The sequence below is a fragment of the Sphaerodactylus townsendi genome, linkage group LG05, assembly GCF_021028975.2.
Source record: "Sphaerodactylus townsendi isolate TG3544 linkage group LG05, MPM_Stown_v2.3, whole genome shotgun sequence".
Lineage (NCBI taxonomy): Eukaryota > Metazoa > Chordata > Lepidosauria > Squamata > Sphaerodactylidae > Sphaerodactylus > Sphaerodactylus townsendi.
This window is the reverse complement of record NC_059429.1, coordinates 69,466,601-69,488,323: the sequence shown is the minus strand read 5'-3', so window position 1 is coordinate 69,488,323 and position 21,723 is coordinate 69,466,601. Positions and strand designations below refer to the sequence as shown.

The 21,723-nt window shown below is 42.8% G+C and overlaps 1 protein-coding gene across 1 annotated transcript in view; it reads right to left on the bottom strand.

The window, feature by feature from the left end:
• The window catches only part of LOC125433066 (BEN domain-containing protein 5-like), a 996,205-nt gene that overhangs the window by 184,422 nt on the left and 790,060 nt on the right, over positions 1-21,723 (bottom strand). The window contains exon 8 of the mRNA XM_048497387.1: positions 17,122-17,236. Coding sequence (XP_048353344.1) covers positions 17,122-17,236 — 115 coding nt within the window. The remainder of the gene's footprint in view (positions 1-17,121; positions 17,237-21,723) is intronic.

Genomic DNA, 21,723 nt, shown 5'->3' with positions numbered 1-21,723 from the left:
ACAGTAAGTAAGGCTATTTGAGGCACAAGACTACTGCCTAGTTCCCAGCCCTCAACTTCTCACACTGAAACATGGAATGACTTTGGAAAGTCCAAACAGTAGTGTAATGTGATTGGGAAGATCAAGTGCCATAACACTTAACAGGGACAAACCACATAATATGAATTTGTGTGTGGTATCCAGGTCGCTCTGACCTGACTTTCATTCAGACATTTATTGGTCAGGTGCAAGGGAATATATACTAAGCATGTAGGCCACTGAGTGAGATTTAGATAATGGACCAGGGAGGAAAAAGGCGTTAACTTTTCCCGCTGTGCTTTTTTCCAGAGTTGACATGACCTCAGGAATCACTATCTACCCTGTTGGTAGGGCTGTCATCTACTGATAGACTGTAAAATTCAGAAAAGTATATTAGCAGAGCAGTAATAGGCTATGTTGCTCATCACCATTCACTACAGAAGCAATGCACAATAAATTCCCATGATGTTTGCTGAACCACACTCCACTCAGCATTCACAATAGGAATGGCAAAAAAGCGATGCCAGATTTTTTTTCAAATATTGAAGGTCTTATAATAATTGATTATACTGTGAACATATTCCATCTTTGTCTTTCATAAACAGCTATGCAGGCTTCTGTGGTGCTTTGAGAAATAAACAAAAGCCTCCTTTATTTTAGTTATAGGCAGCCTTTCTTTATTATGGAACTGAAGGCAGCATCATTTCCAAGGAGCATCTTATCTAGGTATGGACCAGACCTGTACCTGTTCAATTTCAACAAGATGGCTGCATCATGTGCACCTTTCAAACATATCCTGGAACCATGAGACTAATTTGAGATGTCCTATTTGCATCTTGAATTTTTTAAAATAAAATATTTATTTATGTATAAAATGTGTATGCCATCTTTCTGATCTTATAAGGGCTGCAAATTCAAGTAACAAACATGCATAATAGAACCACATTTTAAAACCATTTACATTACCCTCCCAAAACACATATTAAAATCATTCTAAAAACAGAGTTAAAATACAATTAAAACATTGGTTGTGAAGGAACAATTGATGAAATGCCAAATGAAACAAACAAAAAAAGTATTTACCCACTGGCAGAAGATGGCAACAGAAGGGGAACCTCCCTGGGAAGATAGTTCCCAAACTTTGGTACCACAACCAAAAAGCCCTCTCGCAGGTTGCCATCTGCCTAATCTCAGAAGATGGGGAAACACAAAATAGGGCCTCTGAAGATGACTATAGGGGTTGGGAAGATAGAGGCATAACTGCCTAAAATTGCACCCAGATGGAGTTCAAGGATGAAGCATGCCTGTTCCATGCTTGGCTTGAAGCGTGCAGTTTAAAGCTCAACCCAGGCAGGCTGAGCCCAACCTCAAACTAAGCAGTTGGTCTGACCAGCTCCAACTTTATATTGTTAACTCCACCTCCCAAGTTCCACCTGACTAGAAGTGGAGCTTAGGTATGGAGGTATGGAGTATAAAACTGGTGCAAGCCAAACTGACAGCTCAGCTCAGCTCAGTTTAATGCAGGCTTCAGCCCGACTGGGTCAAGTTTTAAATGGTAGACTCTAAGCCTACGGTTAAAAGAAGAGTTGGATTTATATCTCCCCTTTCTCTCCTATAGGAGACTCAGTGAGGCTTACAAGCTCCTTTCTCTTCCCCCCTCACACGAACACCCAGTGAGGTAGGTGGGGCTGAGAGAGCTCAGAATAATTGTGACTTGCCCAAGGTCACCCAGCTGGCATGTGTTGGAATGTACAGGCTAATCTGAATTCCCCAGATAAGCCTCCACATCTCCGGTGGCAGAGCTGGGAATCAAACCTGGTCCCTCCAGATTAGAATGCACCTGCTCTTAACCACTACGCCACTGCTGCTCCTGGACCTGGCTAAGCCAGCTTAGTCAAGCAGACTCATCCCGCTCCCAAATTCCATGTAGAACTCGGTGCAGGGAAAGCCCAGATGAACACTAGCTGGGTTCAATGTTCAACTGTGTACCTGCCCCTGAACTCCATGTGGTATTTGGGGGCAAAGCGCAATTGCTCAAGAGACAGGGGGTAGCCTGTTGAACACACACTCCACATGACCTACTCAAGTGGATATTTTACATTCAAACAGTTTATGGTTTTGAAGATCAGGGCTGGCACCTTAAATTGAGCCCACCAACAAACTGGGATCCAGTGTAGATGACCCACTAGATATGCACACAATTTTTTCCCTGACTTTTTTTGGGGGGGGCGGGGGGAGCTTTAAAAAAACAGACATTTTTTGAAAAAACCAAAAATAGCCAAACCCCCATGTCAATTTTTTCAGCTTTTCCAAATGTGGATGAGGGGGATTTCAAACTAAATCCCAAAAATTCCCAACCAGGAGAGCTGCTAACAGGGATCAAGCCCTCTGCCTCTGAAGCCAGCTCCAACTTCAGAGGCAAGGAAAATGCTGTTTATAGGATTCAGGTTGTGCAACCACTGCAAAGTGTTCTGCTGGGCAGACCACCACCTCTGAAGCTATCTCTGACTTCAGAAGCAGTAGAGGAGAGCTGTTTGCAGGGATTAGGTTGCCCCTGCAAACAGCTCTCCTAGCTGCACCCCCAGTTTTGAGCCTTTCCACCCCCAACTTCAGAGGCTGCAGGGAAAAGCTAAGTGGCTGAGTTGATTTCTGCACCCAGCTCTGCTGGATGCCCAAATAACCTGGGGTGGTTTTTTTTTCAGCCAAAAACCCTAAGAAAAGCTAAAATGGTGTTTTTTTCCCACGGGATTTTCCCCATTCAGGTTGATCTAAATGCCCAGCCCTGCCAACTACTACAGCACTTTTACCTTGAGGGAGGAAATCTGAATCTCATGAAGGCCATTAGTGATCACTACATGTAGCAAAAAAAAATATGTAGAAAGGTTTGTACAAACAGAACAAATCCTGATTCTGCTCAGCTGATTCTGCTACTGAATTAGGAAGGGAAAAGTACCACATTTCATGCAGGTTTAGATTTCTGAATTCTTCTCACCTCCTGTATCAATACAGCATTAGTCTTCCAGGTGCACTTGAAGGAATCAGCAGAATTTACTGCTCATTTTTTGCTTAAACTGACTGTTGAAATCCCCCTTCCCTATCCAATATCACAGTATAATCTATGCAGTTTGTCAGCTCAATGGTCACATCAGGGATGAAAGAGTCCATTAGTAACCAGAGCACAGGTCTTATTCAAGGCAAAATGTTTATGATCTGCACAACCTGGAAAAAATGCTTTTTTTCCATAGGGAAATTGGTTAATAGCGAGGGGCTGGAAGTTAATTCCCTTACAGCTTTACTAATACACATTCCTTCTGGTTTGTCACAGGGTAGGGAGAAATATACAATAATATATTTCCCCCTCAGTTTTCTATGCAGTTGTTTCCAATATGCTAGTTCTCTAATTGAAACAGGTTCTCTCTGAACATTGTCTCTGTTTACTAAGACATGAACACTTTCTCTGCATCGCTTATGAACAGAGAGGAAACTCTCAGTTTGTAAATAGTCATAAAGTGTCTGATACTGTTGACCAGTTTGCCAAACCACACTGAATTGATCATGAAGCAAGACAAATTATATTAAGTAAACAGAAGCAGCTGGACATGACCACCCCTGCAAGAGGTCAGTTGCAAGATTAAACAAATGAGCTAATGAGCCAAAGTCACGATGATCTCCTTGCTAGAACTCACCTGAAAGATTAAATAAAATGAAATAAGGTTCACTGACCCTCTAGCAGAGTGGTTTGCAATTTAGTTATTAACTTGTCACGTATGGCTTGATTTGATAGTTTGTCTTTACTGACCTTTTGCTCATCTTCACAATTATTTGTTTTTTGGTTCTAGAATTCACCACTTCACTCCCCAAACTCCTAAAATTAGGTCTAACTCGGTTCTTTCGCAAGAACACACCTCAAAATGCTACTCCAAATGCTGAATTTGTATAAAATGTTGTTTCAGCCCTGAAAACATGCCTGCTGGTTTTCTTTCCTTTATAGAAATCATATCTACTCCCAACAAGTACAACCAACAGTACATGACAAAATAAAAAGTGATCTTATCACCAGCCAGCCTTTCACTAAAAGCTAGCAGCAACTAAATCCTATCTAGCTGATGTTTTTATCCTTTCTGTGCAGGTATTTAGCCTAGGAAGAATGAAGGAATGAGTCCTTAAGCATAGAGCAAAGGGCAACAACCAATGAACTCTTGGAATTTTATTTCTTAGCCCTCAGCTTGTAGCTTTGGACCCACAAGATAATTTAAAAAAAATTCTGAATATTTTCTGAAACCTCATACTGGAAAATCCAGGATGCCCTCCCCAAATCTGGGGCCATTAGAACTAAATTTGAATTTTCTCCATCTCTTCCCTCCCACCCCACCCCCTCCCTCCCTTCACTTACCTGAACTCCAGCAGCAAGGTGAGGGTGGCTGCCTCCAAGTCCCACATGAAACCTGAATGCTGCAGCAGTGGAGCGCTGCACAGGGCTGCAAGTTGAGCAGAGTTGGGCTCACAGTTCTGCACCCACCCTGGCCTCTGAGTTCCCCATGGAACTCATGGAGTCCATGGAGTCCAAAGTGGGACTCGGAGATCAGGGTGGTGGAGTTCTACACAGCTGCAAGCCCAGATTGGCATGGCCTAGTTGGCCTAGCAGCTCTGCGCTCGCCCTGATCTCTGAGTTTCACATGAACTCAATTTAAAGGTGGCAATTTAAAGGGAGCTGAAATGTGGATCCCAAATTATGTTGAATTTTTTTTACTTGATTCAAGCAGTTTCAGGCTTGCCACCATTTTAAAAATACCCCCTTTCCCTTCCCCTCGCTTACCTGCTTGTCGGCTCCACCACCAACTGACAAGTAAGCACTAATTTATGAAGTTTATACCTCATCTTTTTGCCCTCATCTGGGTCCCAAAAGTGGATAACATTAAAAATGTAATAGAAACTTATATTCAAAACAATTAAAACCAAACAAAAACACATCATAAAACCAAAGTTAAACATTCATAGAAAAACATCAAAAACAATAATTAAAACATATGGCAGGTATAAAGGAATCACTGAGGGAATACCAGACAAAGTTTTATTCACTGATGGAAGACAGTAACAGAAGGGACTTGAAGTGAGAATTCCAGAGGCTTGGTGTCACAACCAAAAAGGTCCTCTCCTGGACTGTTAGCTGCCTAATCTCTGAAGGAGGGTACCCAAAGCAGTGCCTTGGAAGGTGACAGTAGAGGTCTGGTAGTTTTAAAAGGCAGTAGGCTGTTCTTTGAACCAGTACCTTGAATACTGTTTGAACCAGTACCTTGAATACCAGGAAACAGATTAAGAGCCTGTCACCAATGCTGGAGTGATATGGCACATATAAAACAAATGATGACAGTTCAATTATCTCACATCATGAATTCTTTTGCCACCTTTTCAGTCAGCCCACTGAAAAGACTACTTTGTGTAATCAGATCAATGTTACTAATGTGAAGGTTACTAAGGTGAATGTTACTAAGGTGAAGATCAATGTTACTGAGGTGAAGGACAGAGCAGTCATTTAAACTAATGCTCCGACTCAAGATAGTCACCAAACAATTACTGGCCAGCCTCTATTAAATACTGTATTGGTAGGTATTTTTTGCCCCAAGAGAAAAGTAAAAATAGATTTAATGCTGCTAAAAAGGTTCCGATTCAACTGACATCCCAAAACAGGAGGTTTAGTTGCTAAGGTGCACAGGTATACTCTATTGATTGGAGGAGTCCTTTGTGCAAGAGAATCTGTCACATCAATAGCAACTGAAAAATACTGAAGAGCTGTAATATGGTTTAAATGAGTAGTTACTACATCAATATAAATAGCATTTTCAATGTCAGGCAGTGGGAACTCTTTTGCAAGCTGGTATTTATTTTCCTTTCTTTTCCCTTCTCATATATGAGGTCCTTGATTCATAAATCTTGAGCAGCATAATTCTAAATTTAATGCTTAAGGGATATAAGGACTGAGATAAATTCTGCCACTGCCAATGCAACCTTCAGATAATTGTCATTTAATAAATAGGGCATTAGCTCAGATTGATCCAAATGGAGATTTCACTTTTTTTAAAAAAAATAGTGCCAGTGTTACTGATTACTTCACCATATCATTGGACTTTTTGCCTTTAATTAATAGCACGAAAGACTGTGACTATGTGGTAGTGATCATCTCCCTATTTCTGTTTTAGTTAACATCTTGTTTTAGTTAACTTATCAACTCAACATCAATCATTAAACCAAAGTCATCAGGACAGAGGCATAGATAGGGAAATGGAGCCCGGGGCAAAATCTGAGTTTTCTGCCTTTCTGCTGAATGGGCAGCCACCCTCCCCACCATGACCAAACAACTATTTTTTGCACCAGGTCATTTCAAACTCACCATCATGTTACCCAGCTTTCACAGGTTGTGAACTTATTAATCTCCACCAGCTGCTAAGAGTGTAACAGCACACAAATATCTGACAGTAGCAATGGGGAAAATAACTCGGCTTGGCAATGCGAGAGGCTGGCTGGGTAGGGATCTTTTAAGACTATGTATACCAGAAATGGCTTGAAACGTATCTGCAGAGAATTCACAAAAGACCAAATTACAGTTTTAAATATTTTTATATAAATTTTGTTTGCAAGCAATCATACAGTAAGAAGTAAAGGCACATACACACAGTTCCTAAGTATATAGATAGGGAGGAAAAGATAGGCGGGATGATAGAGTAGGAGTTTTGGGGAGGCAGGGAACTTATATGTTACCTAAATCAGCTGAATAAAGTCTAGAAGAAGGCAAGGATTCAAATGATCAGCATCTGAATCCAGGCGAAGGACGAATTCGTGTCTCTCACCAACAAGACCAAGGGAAGTTCAAGTTAGCAATGAGCACTGGAGTTGGGGTGCACAGTATTTTTATACCCTTTTGCATGGGTAGGGGCAGGAACAGGTAAGTTTAAGTTTCATTTTCCTAAATTCTCTGGAATTTCCCATGCTGGGCTTGCTGGTTTGAGCTAATCAAAAGCTCATCTATTGTTCTAAGTACCCGGGACAATGGAGTCAATTGCTCTTAGATTAAATCAGGAAGCACAGAATGGCTTTATGCAGAGTAACTCTTTGGAGCCTCCAACAGGTTATTCAAATTTGGCTGAGGCTTGTGATTAGGAAGGGATTGATTGGTTTAGGGAGATTGTATCAATAGGTTGAGGAAATGCAGGGAGAAAGCAATTGTTTGGAGAAAGGTTTTCTCAAAAGCACAGTTTCAGGGAGTTTCCAAAAACAGCTTAGCGAGGTGTACTGTTCAGGAGATGTGCAGATTCCATTATGTCAATGGAGTACTCTGGTAGGGTAAGATTATCAAAGATTCATGTCCTTGTTATGAGACATCCAGATAATTGCCTGGAGTAACTCATAGATTAACTTTCTGCAAACAGGCTGTTTTGCCTTAGGCTTGCTCTTGGCTGGGACACTCTGCTATCCACCTATATAAACATGGAAACTGGCATTTTGCAGCACATAGCATGAGAAATAATATGAACTTCAATATTTTATAAGGCAGGAGATGAAGGCCAGGGTTACAATCACATTATAGAATGCCCCAACTCACAAATCTCAATGGTCCATGCCACACAGTGAAAATAAAATGTTTGGACATTTTAAAAATGTTTTCAAAATGCTTACAGCACTTTAAAGTATTTTAAGTATCATATAACTTAAAATGCTTTCAAAATATTTTATTACTGCTGTGAAAATGTTTTATGGTGCTATATCCAGCACCCCCAATTGCCCCCCCAGCATTGGAAACACAGCACAGAGCCAGGAAGGAAAGGAAGGAGGGAGGGAGGGAGGGAGAGGGAGAGAAAGAAAGTGAGGGAGGGAGGGAGGGAAAGGACTGGGACAAATTTCAAGTCATGTTTTACACAGTAGTTGCACATATTGAATTTTAATACTGATAATATAAGGCACTTGCCAACATGAATTCACAGGCTCAAAAAGGTTGGGGACCTCTGTTTTGAATGCCAGTGCCAATACTGAATGCTAGATACACAGATTTGCTACAGCCGAATTCACTGGGGGAAAGGGCAGGTTACCAAGCAGAGAATGCTTGCTGGGCTCCTGGGGCCAGAAGGATCAGGACTTGCAAGGCTCCCCTTAACATCCACATCTCAAAGGATAGGCTGAAGAGCAGAAGGGGGTCGAGTCACTTCTGAATCATGGTGACCTTTTGAATTAATGCCCTCCAAAACATCCTATTGTTAACAGTCTTACTCTTGCAAACAAAGGGCCGTAGTTTCCATTATAGAGTCAATCCATCTCATGTTGGGTCATCCTCTTTTCCTGCTGCTTTTGACTTTTTCTGGCATTATTGTTTTGTACAGTAATCCTTGTCTTCTCACTATTTGGCCAAACTACCGTAGCCTCAGTTTAGTCATTTTAGCTTCTAGAGACAGTTCAGGATTGATCTGATCTAGAACCCACTTATTTGTCTTTTGAGCTATCCATGGTATCTGTAAAACTCTCCTGCAAAACCACATTTCAAAGGAAACTACTTGTCGGCTTTCTTCCTTGTCCAACTTTCACATCCATACACAGTAATAGGGAATACTATTAATTTGAATGAATTTGATCTTGGTTCTGGGGGTTGCTGGGGGGAATGTGAGAGGGCTTTTTTGTCCAGGGATCTTTGGAGGGAGGGTTGCTGTGGTGGGGAGAGGGTGGGCTGTCTCACTTGCCCAGGTTTAAACAACATTGAAAGACATGCTGTTCGAGAGGGGGGGATCCACCCTGGAACAGCATAATTTTCAATGTTGTTTAAACTAGGGAGCCCAGATTCTCCTTTCAAATCCCCCTTAAAGGGAGAATCTACCCCAAAACAGGATCACTTTCACTATTGTTCAAAATGGGGAGCCCAGATTCACCTTAAAGGGAGACTCTGAGCTCCCTAGTTTAAACAACATTGAAAGTGATGCTGTTTCAGGGTAGATTCCCCACCCCCCACCCCCCCAAACATCATTATTTTCATTGTTGGTTGTTGTGAGTTTTCTGGGCTGCGTGGCCTTGGTCTGGTAGATCTTGTTCCTAATGTTTCACCTGCACCTGTGGCTGGTATCTTCAGAGGTGTATCACAGAGAGAAGTCTGTTATACACTGTGTCCAAACTTCTCTTATAACAGACTTCTCTCTGTGATACACCTCTGAAGATACCAGCCACAGGTGCAGGCGAAATGTTAAAAACAAGATCCACCAGACCATGGCCACACAGCCTGTAAAACCCACAACAACCACTTGAATCTGGTTGTGAAAGCTTTCAACAATACTTTCAATTTTTTTTATTTAGGGAGCCCAGATTCTCCCTTTAAATCCACTCCAAAGGGGGTGGATTTAAAGAGAGAACCTGGGGAAAATTTGAGGGTGCCTGTCAGGGGAGCAATGTTTAAGCTAACAGTTTGGGGCAGCATAGCTATTACTGGGGACATTGTCCAGGGACAATGGCCAGGTTCAAATTGGGTGCAGAAAATTTTTGGCTCATTTCTATTTTTGGGTTTATCAGCTTTGTCAAACCCCAGCAGGGGGTGAATTTTTTAGGCTAGCTGCACCACAATTTAAGGCTATCTTCAGGAGACTTTCCTGATGAAACCACCCAGGTTTAGTGAAGTTTGGTTCAGGGGGTCCAAAGTTATGGACCCTCAAAAGGGTAGCCCCATCTACTATTAGTTCCCATTGGAAACAGTGGGGGATGGGGGCACACCTTTTGGGGGTCCATAACTTTGGACCCCCTAAACCAAACTTCACCAAACACGGCTTGTATAATCAGGAGTGTCACATGACAATAGCCTGAAATTGTGGTGCAGCTAGCCTAAAAAATTCACCCCCTGCTGGCCGACAAAGTAAAAACATTAAAAATACCAAAAAAAATTAGAAATGAGCCAAAAAATTTCTGCACCCCCCCAATGGTGGGCGCCTGGGACATTTGTCCCTGGATTTCCACATTGTAGCTATGCCTCTGGATAAAGGAACCAATTTTCCAAATTATGGCAACCCCAACAAGGGACTTTTAATGCAAGTGAGGAGCAGAAGTGTTTTGCCATTGCCTTTCTCCACAGAGTCTTCCTTGGTGGTCTGTCAGTACCTTAAAATTGTGCTGATTCATTTTCCCCAGTTCTTGGCAAGAAGAAAATTTTCCCTGCTGCCTGGGAAAAATTAATTAAACCAAGTTCAAAATATTAATAGATTGGATCCTATGAACTGTGAGATCAAGGTTGTTCACAGACACAGATCATCCCTACCTCCTCCTTTCTTCAACACCCTCCTGAAATCTCCAAAAAGCTAATGATCAAAGTCATGGGAGCTCTACAGGGAAATGTAGTGGGACATAGGGATGCCATTAAGTGGAGGAATTCAGTGTCATCACCCATCCTGGTCCTTTCCCATAGATATTTCATTGATGCAACAATGTCTACCAGAACTAGAGGGAAGTGAGACTAATGTCACATAATTCCCTTTCTTCTTATGCCTCTTTTTTTTGCCCATGACTTCAAGTGCAAGCATACCAGAGGTCTTTAGAGGATGCTAGGAGAAGGGAAGATGGGAAAGATCTACATTTGTAAACATTTCTGCACTTAGAAACTTAATAATAATAGAGACTTAATGGACTCTTATTTACCAAATGATGTTATTTATCTCTATGTCCTGAGAAGGTTCAGCTTCCCATTTCTACATATTAAGCCTCTATTAAAGGGACAGGATATTTTTCTCCAGGCCAGTTGGCAATCTTACTTGCACTTATGGTGCATAGGAACTCACTGTATGTTTTCTGTTTTGAAACTGTCATATACTGTAAGTAAATTCCACATTATGATGGCTACAGTTAAATCAAATTAAATCGCAATTTTGTGAAAAAGAACATTCATTGCAGAATTTTCAAATAAAATGTCATATAAAAATGTTCATGCACCTTCTTCAAGATTACCCTATTCCCACGCCCCCTGGTATGGGCTGCCACCAAAATTGCTTTTTTGCCATTCCAAAATGGTCAACAATGCCTTAAATTCCAGTTTGATTCCCAGATACCCCATGAGAAACTACCAAGTGTAACAGGAAGACTTTTACAAAGGTTGGTGTGTTAAAAAACAGTGCACAACTTTCTTGAACTCAGTTGTCCCTAGACACTATACTAGTAGGCTGAAAACTCTTCCTTGCTTTATTGGCATAGGTTGAGATACTTTAAAGATGTTTCAGGGTTGAAACATGACAAGTCTGCATGTTATAATTAACATGCACGATTTACTTGCCCAATATGTGTCACTGTCACAGCAAATAAGAGAAAACAGTAATGAATGGGTGTAGGAGAGAGAGCACTAGCCCCTAGCTGCTGATTCATAGACTACAAAGCTTTCAGCAGGAGTGTAGGCATCTTTTCTTCTCACTTGTCACTACATTTCAAGAGTGTTTCAGCAAAGATCTGCCACTATTAAAAACACATTCTCTCCTGTGCCATCATGGGGCCTCTCATCTAGACAAGGTGAGAATGACAAATTGGAACTAATCTAAGCTGAAGATGGTACCATTACAGCTGTCTTGCCTGCAGGAACAGAATTTTGTTGTTCAGCTACATGGTGACAACTTTAGAGCAGACTCTAGATCAGGGGTAGGGAACCTGCGGCTCTCCAGATGTTCAGGAACTACAATTCCCATCAGCCTCTGTCAGCATGGCCAATTGGCCATGCTGGTAGGGGCTGATGGGAATTGTAGTTCCTGAACATCTGGAGAGCCGCAGGTTCCCTACCCCTGCTCTAGATAAAAGAAAGTTCATCCCAGGCCCTGGGATGTTCAGCTTTTAAATCAAGAGTACTATGTTATGCTTCTTGGATTTTATATAGGTTTTATTAGAAATCCAAAAGGTATTAATGCTAAACTACTAGGAAATACTGAAAGCAAAAATCTGAAAGAATCTTGCCCAAAAGTTATTAGTCATCAAAGTTCAGGGACAGTTTGGAATACTTTACAGTTAGGGAATTTATTGATCATAAACTTGCTGATTTTCAGAATGCCTAATAAAGGTTTTGGATTTGGATTTGGATTTGGATTTTCAGAATGTGTGCTTCAGTACTGGAACTATAGTGGGATTCTTTAACTCAGCAATTAAAATGGCAAAATAAAGTCCATTTTTTTTCACAACCCTGAGAAAGTTGCATATTTCAGAATACAGGTGCTCTTTCTGCTGTGCTCTTATTTACTTTCAAATCTGTTCTTTTGAACAAAAATTAGGGATGGTGTGTTGACAGTAAACACAAAGGTGTTATATTGCCTATTTCTAAATTTTATCCATCTAACAGGAATTAGAATTTTTTTCAGGGACAGTTTGCATATTTCTCAGCTTGAAAAACAAAGATTCTATTCAGAACTATTTGGAAAACACAAGAAATGGACATGACAGATATTTCCTGTCCACTCCCCACATTATAGTTACTGTGAATGTAAGGACTTGAACTAAGCCACAACCCCTGTCTTTGTCACTATGCATCTATTAAAAAAAAGATATAAACTACTGGAATATCACATTCAAGTTCAAAGTGTGTCCTTCAAAAAAACTATTTATTTCAGATATGGATTTTGAGGACATTCTTTTCATTAGCTCAAATTTTTGGGATTCTTTTAGAATTTGTTCGGGTATTGGGGTGGGGGGGGTCCTAGAAATCCAGGATGATTTTAGCTCCCATCCTCACAGCCCCACCCCAAAGAATGAGTAGCAGGAAGACAGTAACAGAATGGAAGCTAGCCCAGTGTCTTCATCCTTTTAAAATTTAAAAGGACATTATTTTCTACTGGCGAATCTTAAATGTTTACAATTTTAAAACCTGTTTGTCTGGTGTCGGGACAAGGCCATGAGCTGGCCCGAGGGACAAGCTCCACCCTGGACAATCTTAGCCCACCGGCCCAAAGCCCCAGCAAGCAGTGCGGGACCCAGCAACCGCTCCATGATCCCCACGACCCACTCCACTTACTGGTGCGGATGGCGAACCCAGCAAGACCAGGTCAGATGGCAGGACCAAAGCATCCACAGAGCATCGTCGGCGCCAGGAGGATGGAGGAGGAGTCACACAGCCCTCAGAACCACCGTGACAGTGTCCCAGTGACCAGGGGCTCAGCAGGGCCCACACCAAGAGCCCCAACCCCATCAGAATGGCTGGGGCCTGCCTTAAGAACCAGGGGGTGAGGCCAGGACGGCCCCGGGTGATGGCCCACAGCAACTGAGTCAACCAGAGAAGAGGGCGGGGAAAAGATGAGAGCAGATATAAGGGAGGGGAGGACCAATGGGAGGGAGAAGTAGTAGGAGAGAGGGTAGAGGAGGAAGAGGCAAGAAGTGGGCAAAGCAGGAAACAGTGCAGAGAGACAGTGACAGAGCAAAGTGGAGGAGGAAGGAGTGGTGGAGAAGCCCGTGCCCATGCAGGATGCCTACAGAGGTCAACTGGATGAGGCTGAGAGGCCCCACGAGGAGTGAAGGGCCAGGGCAGGGTCAGCTACCCACAGAAGAGAGGCCAGAAGGCGACCAGCACTAGGGATAGCTGGGGATAACTGCCAACCTGTGGCTTCTGCGCTTGGCCCAGTTAGGACAGCCCCAGGCTGAGGTCAGGACAAACAACTGCTGGGAAGGGATAGGAAGGATGGACCCGGGGCCACTGAAGGACCTCAGTGAAGCAAAACACCAGCACTGTTAATTTTCATTTTGTTATTTTACTTGCTTAAAATATATTGATCACCATATGGCATCTGCAACTCATCATCATCAAATCCATCATGCTCTCCAGCATTTCCGGTCTTGGGCGAGTGTTTCAGCCTCTTCCCATGCAATATTCAGTGGCTTCAGGTCTTGTTCCAATGTTCTCCTCCAGGTGTTTTGACGGCGTCCTCGCTGTCATTTGGAATCAGAAGGTATCCACCTCATTGCCATTTTTGGGATCCGACCGTTCTCCATGCGAAGGACATGACCAGCCAGTCAAAGTATTCTGTGTGCAATGATGGTATGGAGTTTGCACATGCTATTTGCAGCACCTCTTCATTAGTGATGTGGTCATAATATTGGATCTTCAGATTCAGGGTAGGCACTTCTGTTGGAAAACATCAAGACTGTTGTTGATACTTGTTGATGCCTTCCAGGTCTTGCTAGCATAAATGGCTGTCAGGATCACAATGGAGGTGAATGAGTGGAGCTTGGTCTTTAGGGCAAGGGTTGGTGAGCGCAAGATCTTGTTCATTCTCTGAAAAATGGCTGTAGCCTTCCCAAAGTGGCATCTGACATCTGCCTCTGCATCTCCATTCTGGGAGATCACACTGGCCAACTAGGTGAACTTCTCCACTTTCTCCAGCTGCTATGATCCAATGATGATTCCCTGTGTTTGGACTGTGGAGCTAACATATGTGATTTTAGATTCATCAGTGCTTATCCTGAGGCCAATTTTGCCCGCTTTTCTATCTATATCAGTCGTTGCATGCTGCAACTTTGGCTTTTCTTCCTTGCACAATGTGATCAGCAAAATCCAAGTTTCCAATGCAGTTTTGGTCAGGCCAGCATATGCCATTGCCAGAGAATTCTCCACAAGATGTAGAATGCAGCCTTCTCTGACCCCAGTGGTGATTTCAAGGAAGTCTGTACAGCCATTATCTGTATTGATGCAATAGCTGGATCATAGGTAGAAGTCTTTGAAAATGATGATGAAGGCTGCTGGTTCTCCATTCAAACACAGAATCTGCCAGAGGGACTCTCAGTGAACGCTGTCAAAAGCTTTCTTGAAATCGATGAAGTTGATGGTGAGTGGGTGTCGATATTCAATGTATTGCTCTATGATGTTTTGGAGGGTGATGATTTGTTCACTGCAGGACCTTCCACTGCAAAATTCAGGTTGTTCCTCTCTCAGGCGTTGGTCAAGGGGGCTCTGCAATTGCTGGAGTAGGATCATGAGAATGCTTTCCCAGAGACTGAGAGGAGTGTGATGCCCCACCCACTGATGCATTTGGAGATGTTGCCCTTCTTGGGGAACTTGACTATGGCACCTCTTCGCCAGTCTTCTGGGACTGCACCCCTTTGCCAGCAATTCTTGAACAGTGACGTCAGTGCTTCTGTCATTGCCTGCCCACCATGTTTCAGGATCTCTGCAGGTATTTCATCCAACACAGCTGCCTTTTTGTTCTTGGGAGTCTTGATCTTCGATGGTAATCTCACCACTGTTCACTTGGAACTCTTCTTAGGCATCTTCTGAACTGAAGTCATAAGTGGTTGTCAGGCCTGGTTGGTTGATGGTTTATCGAAAGTGTTCAATCCACCTTTTGTTCATCTTGGGTGGTTAGGAGCTTTCCATTCTTGCCTCTAATTGGACATTCAAGCTGTTTCTGGTTCCGGTCAGTTCACTAATGATGAGGTAGAGGGTTTGGGGATCATTTTGGTCAGCTGCTTTTTGTGCTTCTGCACCTTTCTGTTCCAGCTAATCCCTCTTGTATTTTCAGCAGCGTTTCTGAAGAAGAGGAGGAGGAGGAGGAGGAGTTTGGATTTATATCCCCCCTTTCTGTTCTGTAGGAGACTCAAAGGGGCTTACAATCTCCTTGCCCTTCCCTCCTCACAACAAACACCCTGTGAGGTAGGTGGGGCTGAGAGAGCTCTGAGAAGCTGTGACTAGCCCAAGGTCACCCAGCTGGCATGTGTGGGAATGTACAGGCTAATCTGAATTCCCCAGATAAGCCTCCACAGCTCAGGCGGCAGAGTGGAGAATCAAACCCGGTTCCTCCAGATTAGATACACGAGCTCTGTTAGTCAAGCTCTGTATACCTTCAGCTTCTTTCTTCCATTTCATCTGCACATTTAGCCTGCTCCCTTTTCAGTTTTATGGCATTTCTTTCATCAATCAGCTTCCATGTTTGGTCTTGGATCCACTGTTCCTTCCTTTGCTCACACCATCTCCTAATAGAGTTTTGGGCACCAGCTACTTCCAAAGGGACAATAATTACTATGAGCAGACAGTTGGGGTAGCCATGGGAAGCCCCCTCAGCCCAGTGCTAGCCAATTTTTACATGGAACATTTTGAGAAAAAAAACCCCTCGAAACAGGACCAAGAAAACCCACAACTTGGTTCCAATATGTGGATGACACTTTTACAATCTTTTCTGAATTTTCTGAACCACCTTAACGGCATCAACCCAAACATCCAATTTACCCTGGAAACTGAAAAAGAAGGAAAACTGCCCTTTTTAGATGTCTTGGTCTTTCATAAACCCAACCATCAATTGGACCACACAGTATAAAGAAAACCAACACAGAGAGACTGGTATCTACATAAAAACTCCAACCACCACCCACAGCAAAAAAAAGTGGTATAATCAAAACTTTGTCAGATCGTGCAAAATGCATTTCTGATCCTCACCTCCTCCCTAACAAAATCAATCATCTAGACTGGGTTTTGCAGGTTAATGGCTACTCCACAACAGAAATCAGAAGAACTTTAAGACCAAGAGAAACCCAGAGGACTGAGGAGAAACAACCACCCACAGGAAAACTATTTCTACCATACATCAAGGAAATCACAGATCAAATAGGGAAACTGATGAAAAAACATAATCTACAAACAATCTACCAGAAAAATACAGCAGATGCTGTGCTCAGCAAAGGACAAGAGAGACTCCCTCACTTCTGCAGTAGTCTGTCACATACCCCTCAGCTGTGGAGAGGTCTACATAGGAACTACAAAATGCAGCATTCAGACTTGTATTAAAGACACTGCCGGCTTAACCATCCTGAAAAATCTGCAGTAGCAGGACATGCGCCAAACAAAACTGGACATAACATTTTATTTGAAAACACTGAAATTCTGGACAACTCGGACGGTTACTATATCAGACTTCACAGGGAGGCTATTGAATGTCCACCAAGACAACTTCAACAAGAAGAAAGAGACTCTGAGAATTAACAAAGACTACACATGTGTGTGTGTATCAGAGTTGTTTCTTTGGAAGGGCTCAACCATAATATAAAATAATTCACAAGCACGATAGAAAATAATTCACAAGCAGGATCTAAATAGTGCAAAGCAAGCAAACACTCACAACCCCATATTAGATGCCATACCTGTAATTGCCAAGATAAACTCCATCTGGATTAAGCATAGGTGCTACCTTGAAGACCAGATGATCTCTCAGTACTTTGGCAATTGGATGTGGGCTAACAAGAAAATCAATTATACCTAGGAGAGCAAGGAAAATATTAATTTCCAATTGTTAAAAAAAGAAAACTTTTACAAAATATGTTTAATTTTTCATGCAGTTGACTAAAGTTTACAAAAATGAACCATTATTGAATATGTATCAATATACAAATAAAACATTTTCCATACACCATTATACTCATGATAGACATCTAGAGCAAAGATGAGAAAAATAAACACTATATGAATCGTGTAAAAATTACACTGAGAAACACTATGTGGGATACTAAAACAATGTCTCCCCTAAATGGATAACCAGCTTTTGGAAAGCTTTCTCCCCCTTTTCCTTTACAACTGAATAGTCAATATTCAGTGTTAAATATGACTCAGTAGTCTTTTTGACCTGAGTATCCAATCCCACAACTTCTGCCTGTGCAGTTGCTGATGTGCTAGCAGATGTGCTGAGAGGCAGATATGAGGATTGATCAGGCACACTAAGAGCACCCTGAGTCCCAACATCAGTCAGTGGCCAATTATACACTGCTGCACTGCTACGCAGTAAGGGGATGTTTCCTTTGCGGCAGAGATATCTGTACAGAAGTGCTTATACTTACAGCACTGCTGATTCCAGAGATCCCACAGTTAGCAAGAGTGGGGGAACCTCTATGTTTCCTCTCATATAAAGGTTTCACTCCTTCCTGGTCACTCCCCCATCCAAGCCAAGAATGAAGATTGTTGGTTTTGGGGGGCCTGCAAATATCAATATAGGGAATATCAATATTACATTTAAAGGGCTAAAATGCCCCCAAAACAGCATTCTTGGCTTCTAGGGGGAGTCACCTGGAAGTAGAGGCAAGCAAGCCACACAAGCCAAACAGTGGGGAGTGGGGAACCTCCTTCCATGTAAACAAGAAAATGCAAGCAGACCCCACTATGAAGGGACTGCAGGCAAGGAGCAACAGAGGAAGCACTCCACACATAATGGCCCAGTGTCTCAGGGGCTTCCCTTGGTCCCTTGAGCAAAGTGGTCTGGTGTGTTGCAATTTTGGATATGTGTTCAACTAATATGAACACACAGAAACACATTTAAAAAACTATATCATATAGCAACAAAAATGATTCAAACAAATACAAGCTCAAAACTGATCAGTTTGGGCATAATAATCAATACCAATAAATCTAAATTGTTACAGAGGCAGATATGGAGGGGGAACAAAGCAAATGCTGTGGGGACACATGGTTTGGTACCACTACAATTTTACACAATGTCATTTTTCTTTTTGTTTCTGTGCATCTATGCCATTTTCAAAAACTGTACTTCCCAATTTTTTTTCCCTGTAAGATTTCATTGACAAATTTTAAGATAATTGACTCTATTTTCTGGCTGAAACAATATCAGAATCCCATCAGGCTGTTTAGCATATTAACTTACAAAACTCAGACACTTGACTTCCACAGAAATCACACATGTTAAAATCAATGCTTGTAAGGGGGTGCAGATATGAACATGCTGGCTCCACTCCCACTTTCATGAAACTGTAAGCACCTGGAAGGAATACCGTGATCACTCTAAGTCAACATGGGTTTCTCTAAAACAAGTTATGCCAGACTATTCTTATTTCTTTTATATATGTATATGTATATACATACACACACACATATGCATATACATATATACACATACATATAGTGACAAGCTCGGTAGACAATTCAGCTTCTTTATCAATGGCTTGGATGATGGCATAGAGGGCTAATCAGAATTGCAAATGACACCAAATTAGGAGGAGTAGGTAATACCTCAGAGGAAAGGGTCAGAATGACCTGGACAGGTTAGACAGCTGGGTCAAAACTAATGAATTTCAACAAACATAAAGAAAAAAATTTAAAACTGTAGAAAAGCAAGACTTGCTGAGGAAAAGTCAGCATGGCTTTTGCAGAGGCAAGTCCTGCCTTACAAACTTACTAGAGTTCTTTGAGGGTGTAAACAGGCATGCGGATAAAGGAGAACCAGTGGACACTGTCTACTTGGATTTCCAAAAGGCTTTTGACAAAGTTCCTCTCCAGAGACTATTGAGAAAACTCAGCAATCAAGGGGAAGTCCTCCTATGGATTAAAAACTGGCTGAAAAACAGGAAGCAAAGGGTGGGTAAATGCGAAGTGGAGAGATATAGGGAGTGGTGTCCCCTAAGAATCTGTTTTGGGACCAGTTCTCGTTAATCTATTCATAAATGATCTGGAAGTAGGGGTGGGTAGTGTGGTGTCCAAGTTTGTGGATGATACCAAATTAGGTAGGGTGGTGAGAACCACAAAGGATTGCAAAGAGCTCCAAGCAGACCTTTATAAATTAGGTGAGTGGGCTAAGAAATGGCCAATGCAGTTCAATGTAGCAAAATGTAAAGTGATGCACATGGGGCAAAAAATCCAAACTTCGCATACACACTACAGGGATCAGTGCTATCAGTCACAGACCAGGAAAGGGATTTGGGTATCTTAGTTGATAGTTCCATGGGAATGTCAACTTAATGCATGGCAGCTGTGAAAAAGGCAAACATTACGTTGGGGATAATTAGGAAAGGAATTAATAATAAAACTGCAAAGATTGTCATGGCCTTATGTAAAGCAGTGGTGCGACCACACTTGGAGTACTGTGTTCAGTTCTGGTCGCCACATCTCAAAAAGGATATCGAACAGATAGAAAAAGTGCAGAGAAGGGCAACAAGGATGATTAAGGAACTGGATCCCCTTCCTTATGAGGAGAGGCTGAGCATTTGGGACTCTGGTTTGAAGAGGAGACATCTGAGGGGGGGATACGATTGACGTCTTTAAAGTCTATAAAATTATGCATGGGGTAGAAAATGTCGACAGAGAGAAATTTTCCTTTCTTTCTCACAATACTAGAACCAAGGGGCATACATTGAAAATACTGGGGGAGGGGGGAATTAGGACTAATAAAAGGAAACATTTCTTCATGCAACAGGTGATTGGTGTTTGGGATATGCTGCCACAGGAGGTGATAATGGCCACTAACCTGGATAGCTGTAAAGGGGCTTGGACAGATTTATGGAGAAGTCGATCTATGGCTACCAATCTTGATCCTCCTTGATCCGAGATTGCAAATGCCATGGCAGACCAGGTGCTCGGGAGCTGCTGCAGCAGAAGGCCATTGCTTTCACATCCTGCATGTGAGCTCCCAAAGGCATCTGGTGGGCCACCGTGAGTAACAGAATGCTGAATTAGATGGACTCTGGTCTGATCCAGCAAGCTCTTTCTTATGTTCTTATGTTATTGGAAGTGCACATTCATAGGTTCAGTCCTTTTTATTGGGAATGCAGCTTTTTCTAGTGCTCCTGATCAGGGGGATAAAACTGACATGTGTACACTTCCTCCATGAATATATTCCAAGATCATTAGTTGGCAATTCTGTGTAGGCTGGGTGGGACCAGCACTGGCATAATGCCCATTGGGCAAGGTGGGCAGCTGCCCAGGGCATCACCTTGTGGGGGGCATCAAAATGCTGGGTTCGTTTTGGGGTATTTTAGTAGTTTTCAATTTCTGGCCTGCAGGGGGCGCGGTTTTTGGGCTAACAGCACTGAAATTTCGGCGTATCATCAGGGGACTGTCCTTATGCTACCTCCCAAGTTTGGTGAAGTTTGGTTCAGGGAGTACAAAGTTATGGACTCCCAAAGGGGGTGCCCCATCCCCCATTGTTTCCAATGGGAGCTAATAGGAGATGGGGGCTACAGTTTTGAGGGTCCATAACTTTGGCCCCCCTGAACCAAACTGCACCAAACCTGGGGGGTATCATTAGAGCAGTCTCCTGATGAGACCCTGAAAGTTTTGAGACTGTGCCTTCAGAAATATGCCCCCCCAGCCTGAAACCCCCATTGACAGCAATGCAGAAAACTCAATGCAAAAAAAAGATTCTTGGGCAAATTTCGGGATGTTCTTGCAGGGAGGGCATTCTTGAATGTATCAGCAGCAAAATTTCAGGGTATCATCTGGAGACTGTCATGATGGCACCCCCAATGTTTGGTGCAGTTTGGTTCAGGGGGGCCTGAAATTTTGGTGCTGATATGTCTAAAAGTGTACTCCCTGCAAGCACCAATGTCCTGGTGCAAAACAAAATTTGGTCATGGTGGAGTGGCCGCCCATGGGGGGGCATCCAACTCAGGTTTTGCCCAGGGCTACAGTTTGCCCAGGGCTGCCTTGTTACGCCCCTGGGGACCAGTGTAGCAACTCCCCCATACCTGAATTGATCTAAATATATCTTAATGTTATCTGTAGCAGAAAGCTGATTCAGACCATTGGTTTGCGTCGCTCAGTGTGGCCCAGAGCCGTAGCTAGACCAGAGTGTGCCTGGTGCACACTTTGGCTCCCCCCCCGTGGTGCCCCCGCCCTCCTCACGGCACGCCCCCATGCACCCCACCCCACTTACTTTTAGGAAAGGAGCAGGCCAGAGAAAAAGGCTGGAAGCCTGTCTGCGTTGCCTGGGCCTGGTGGGAACTACACCAGACCCAGGCAATGCA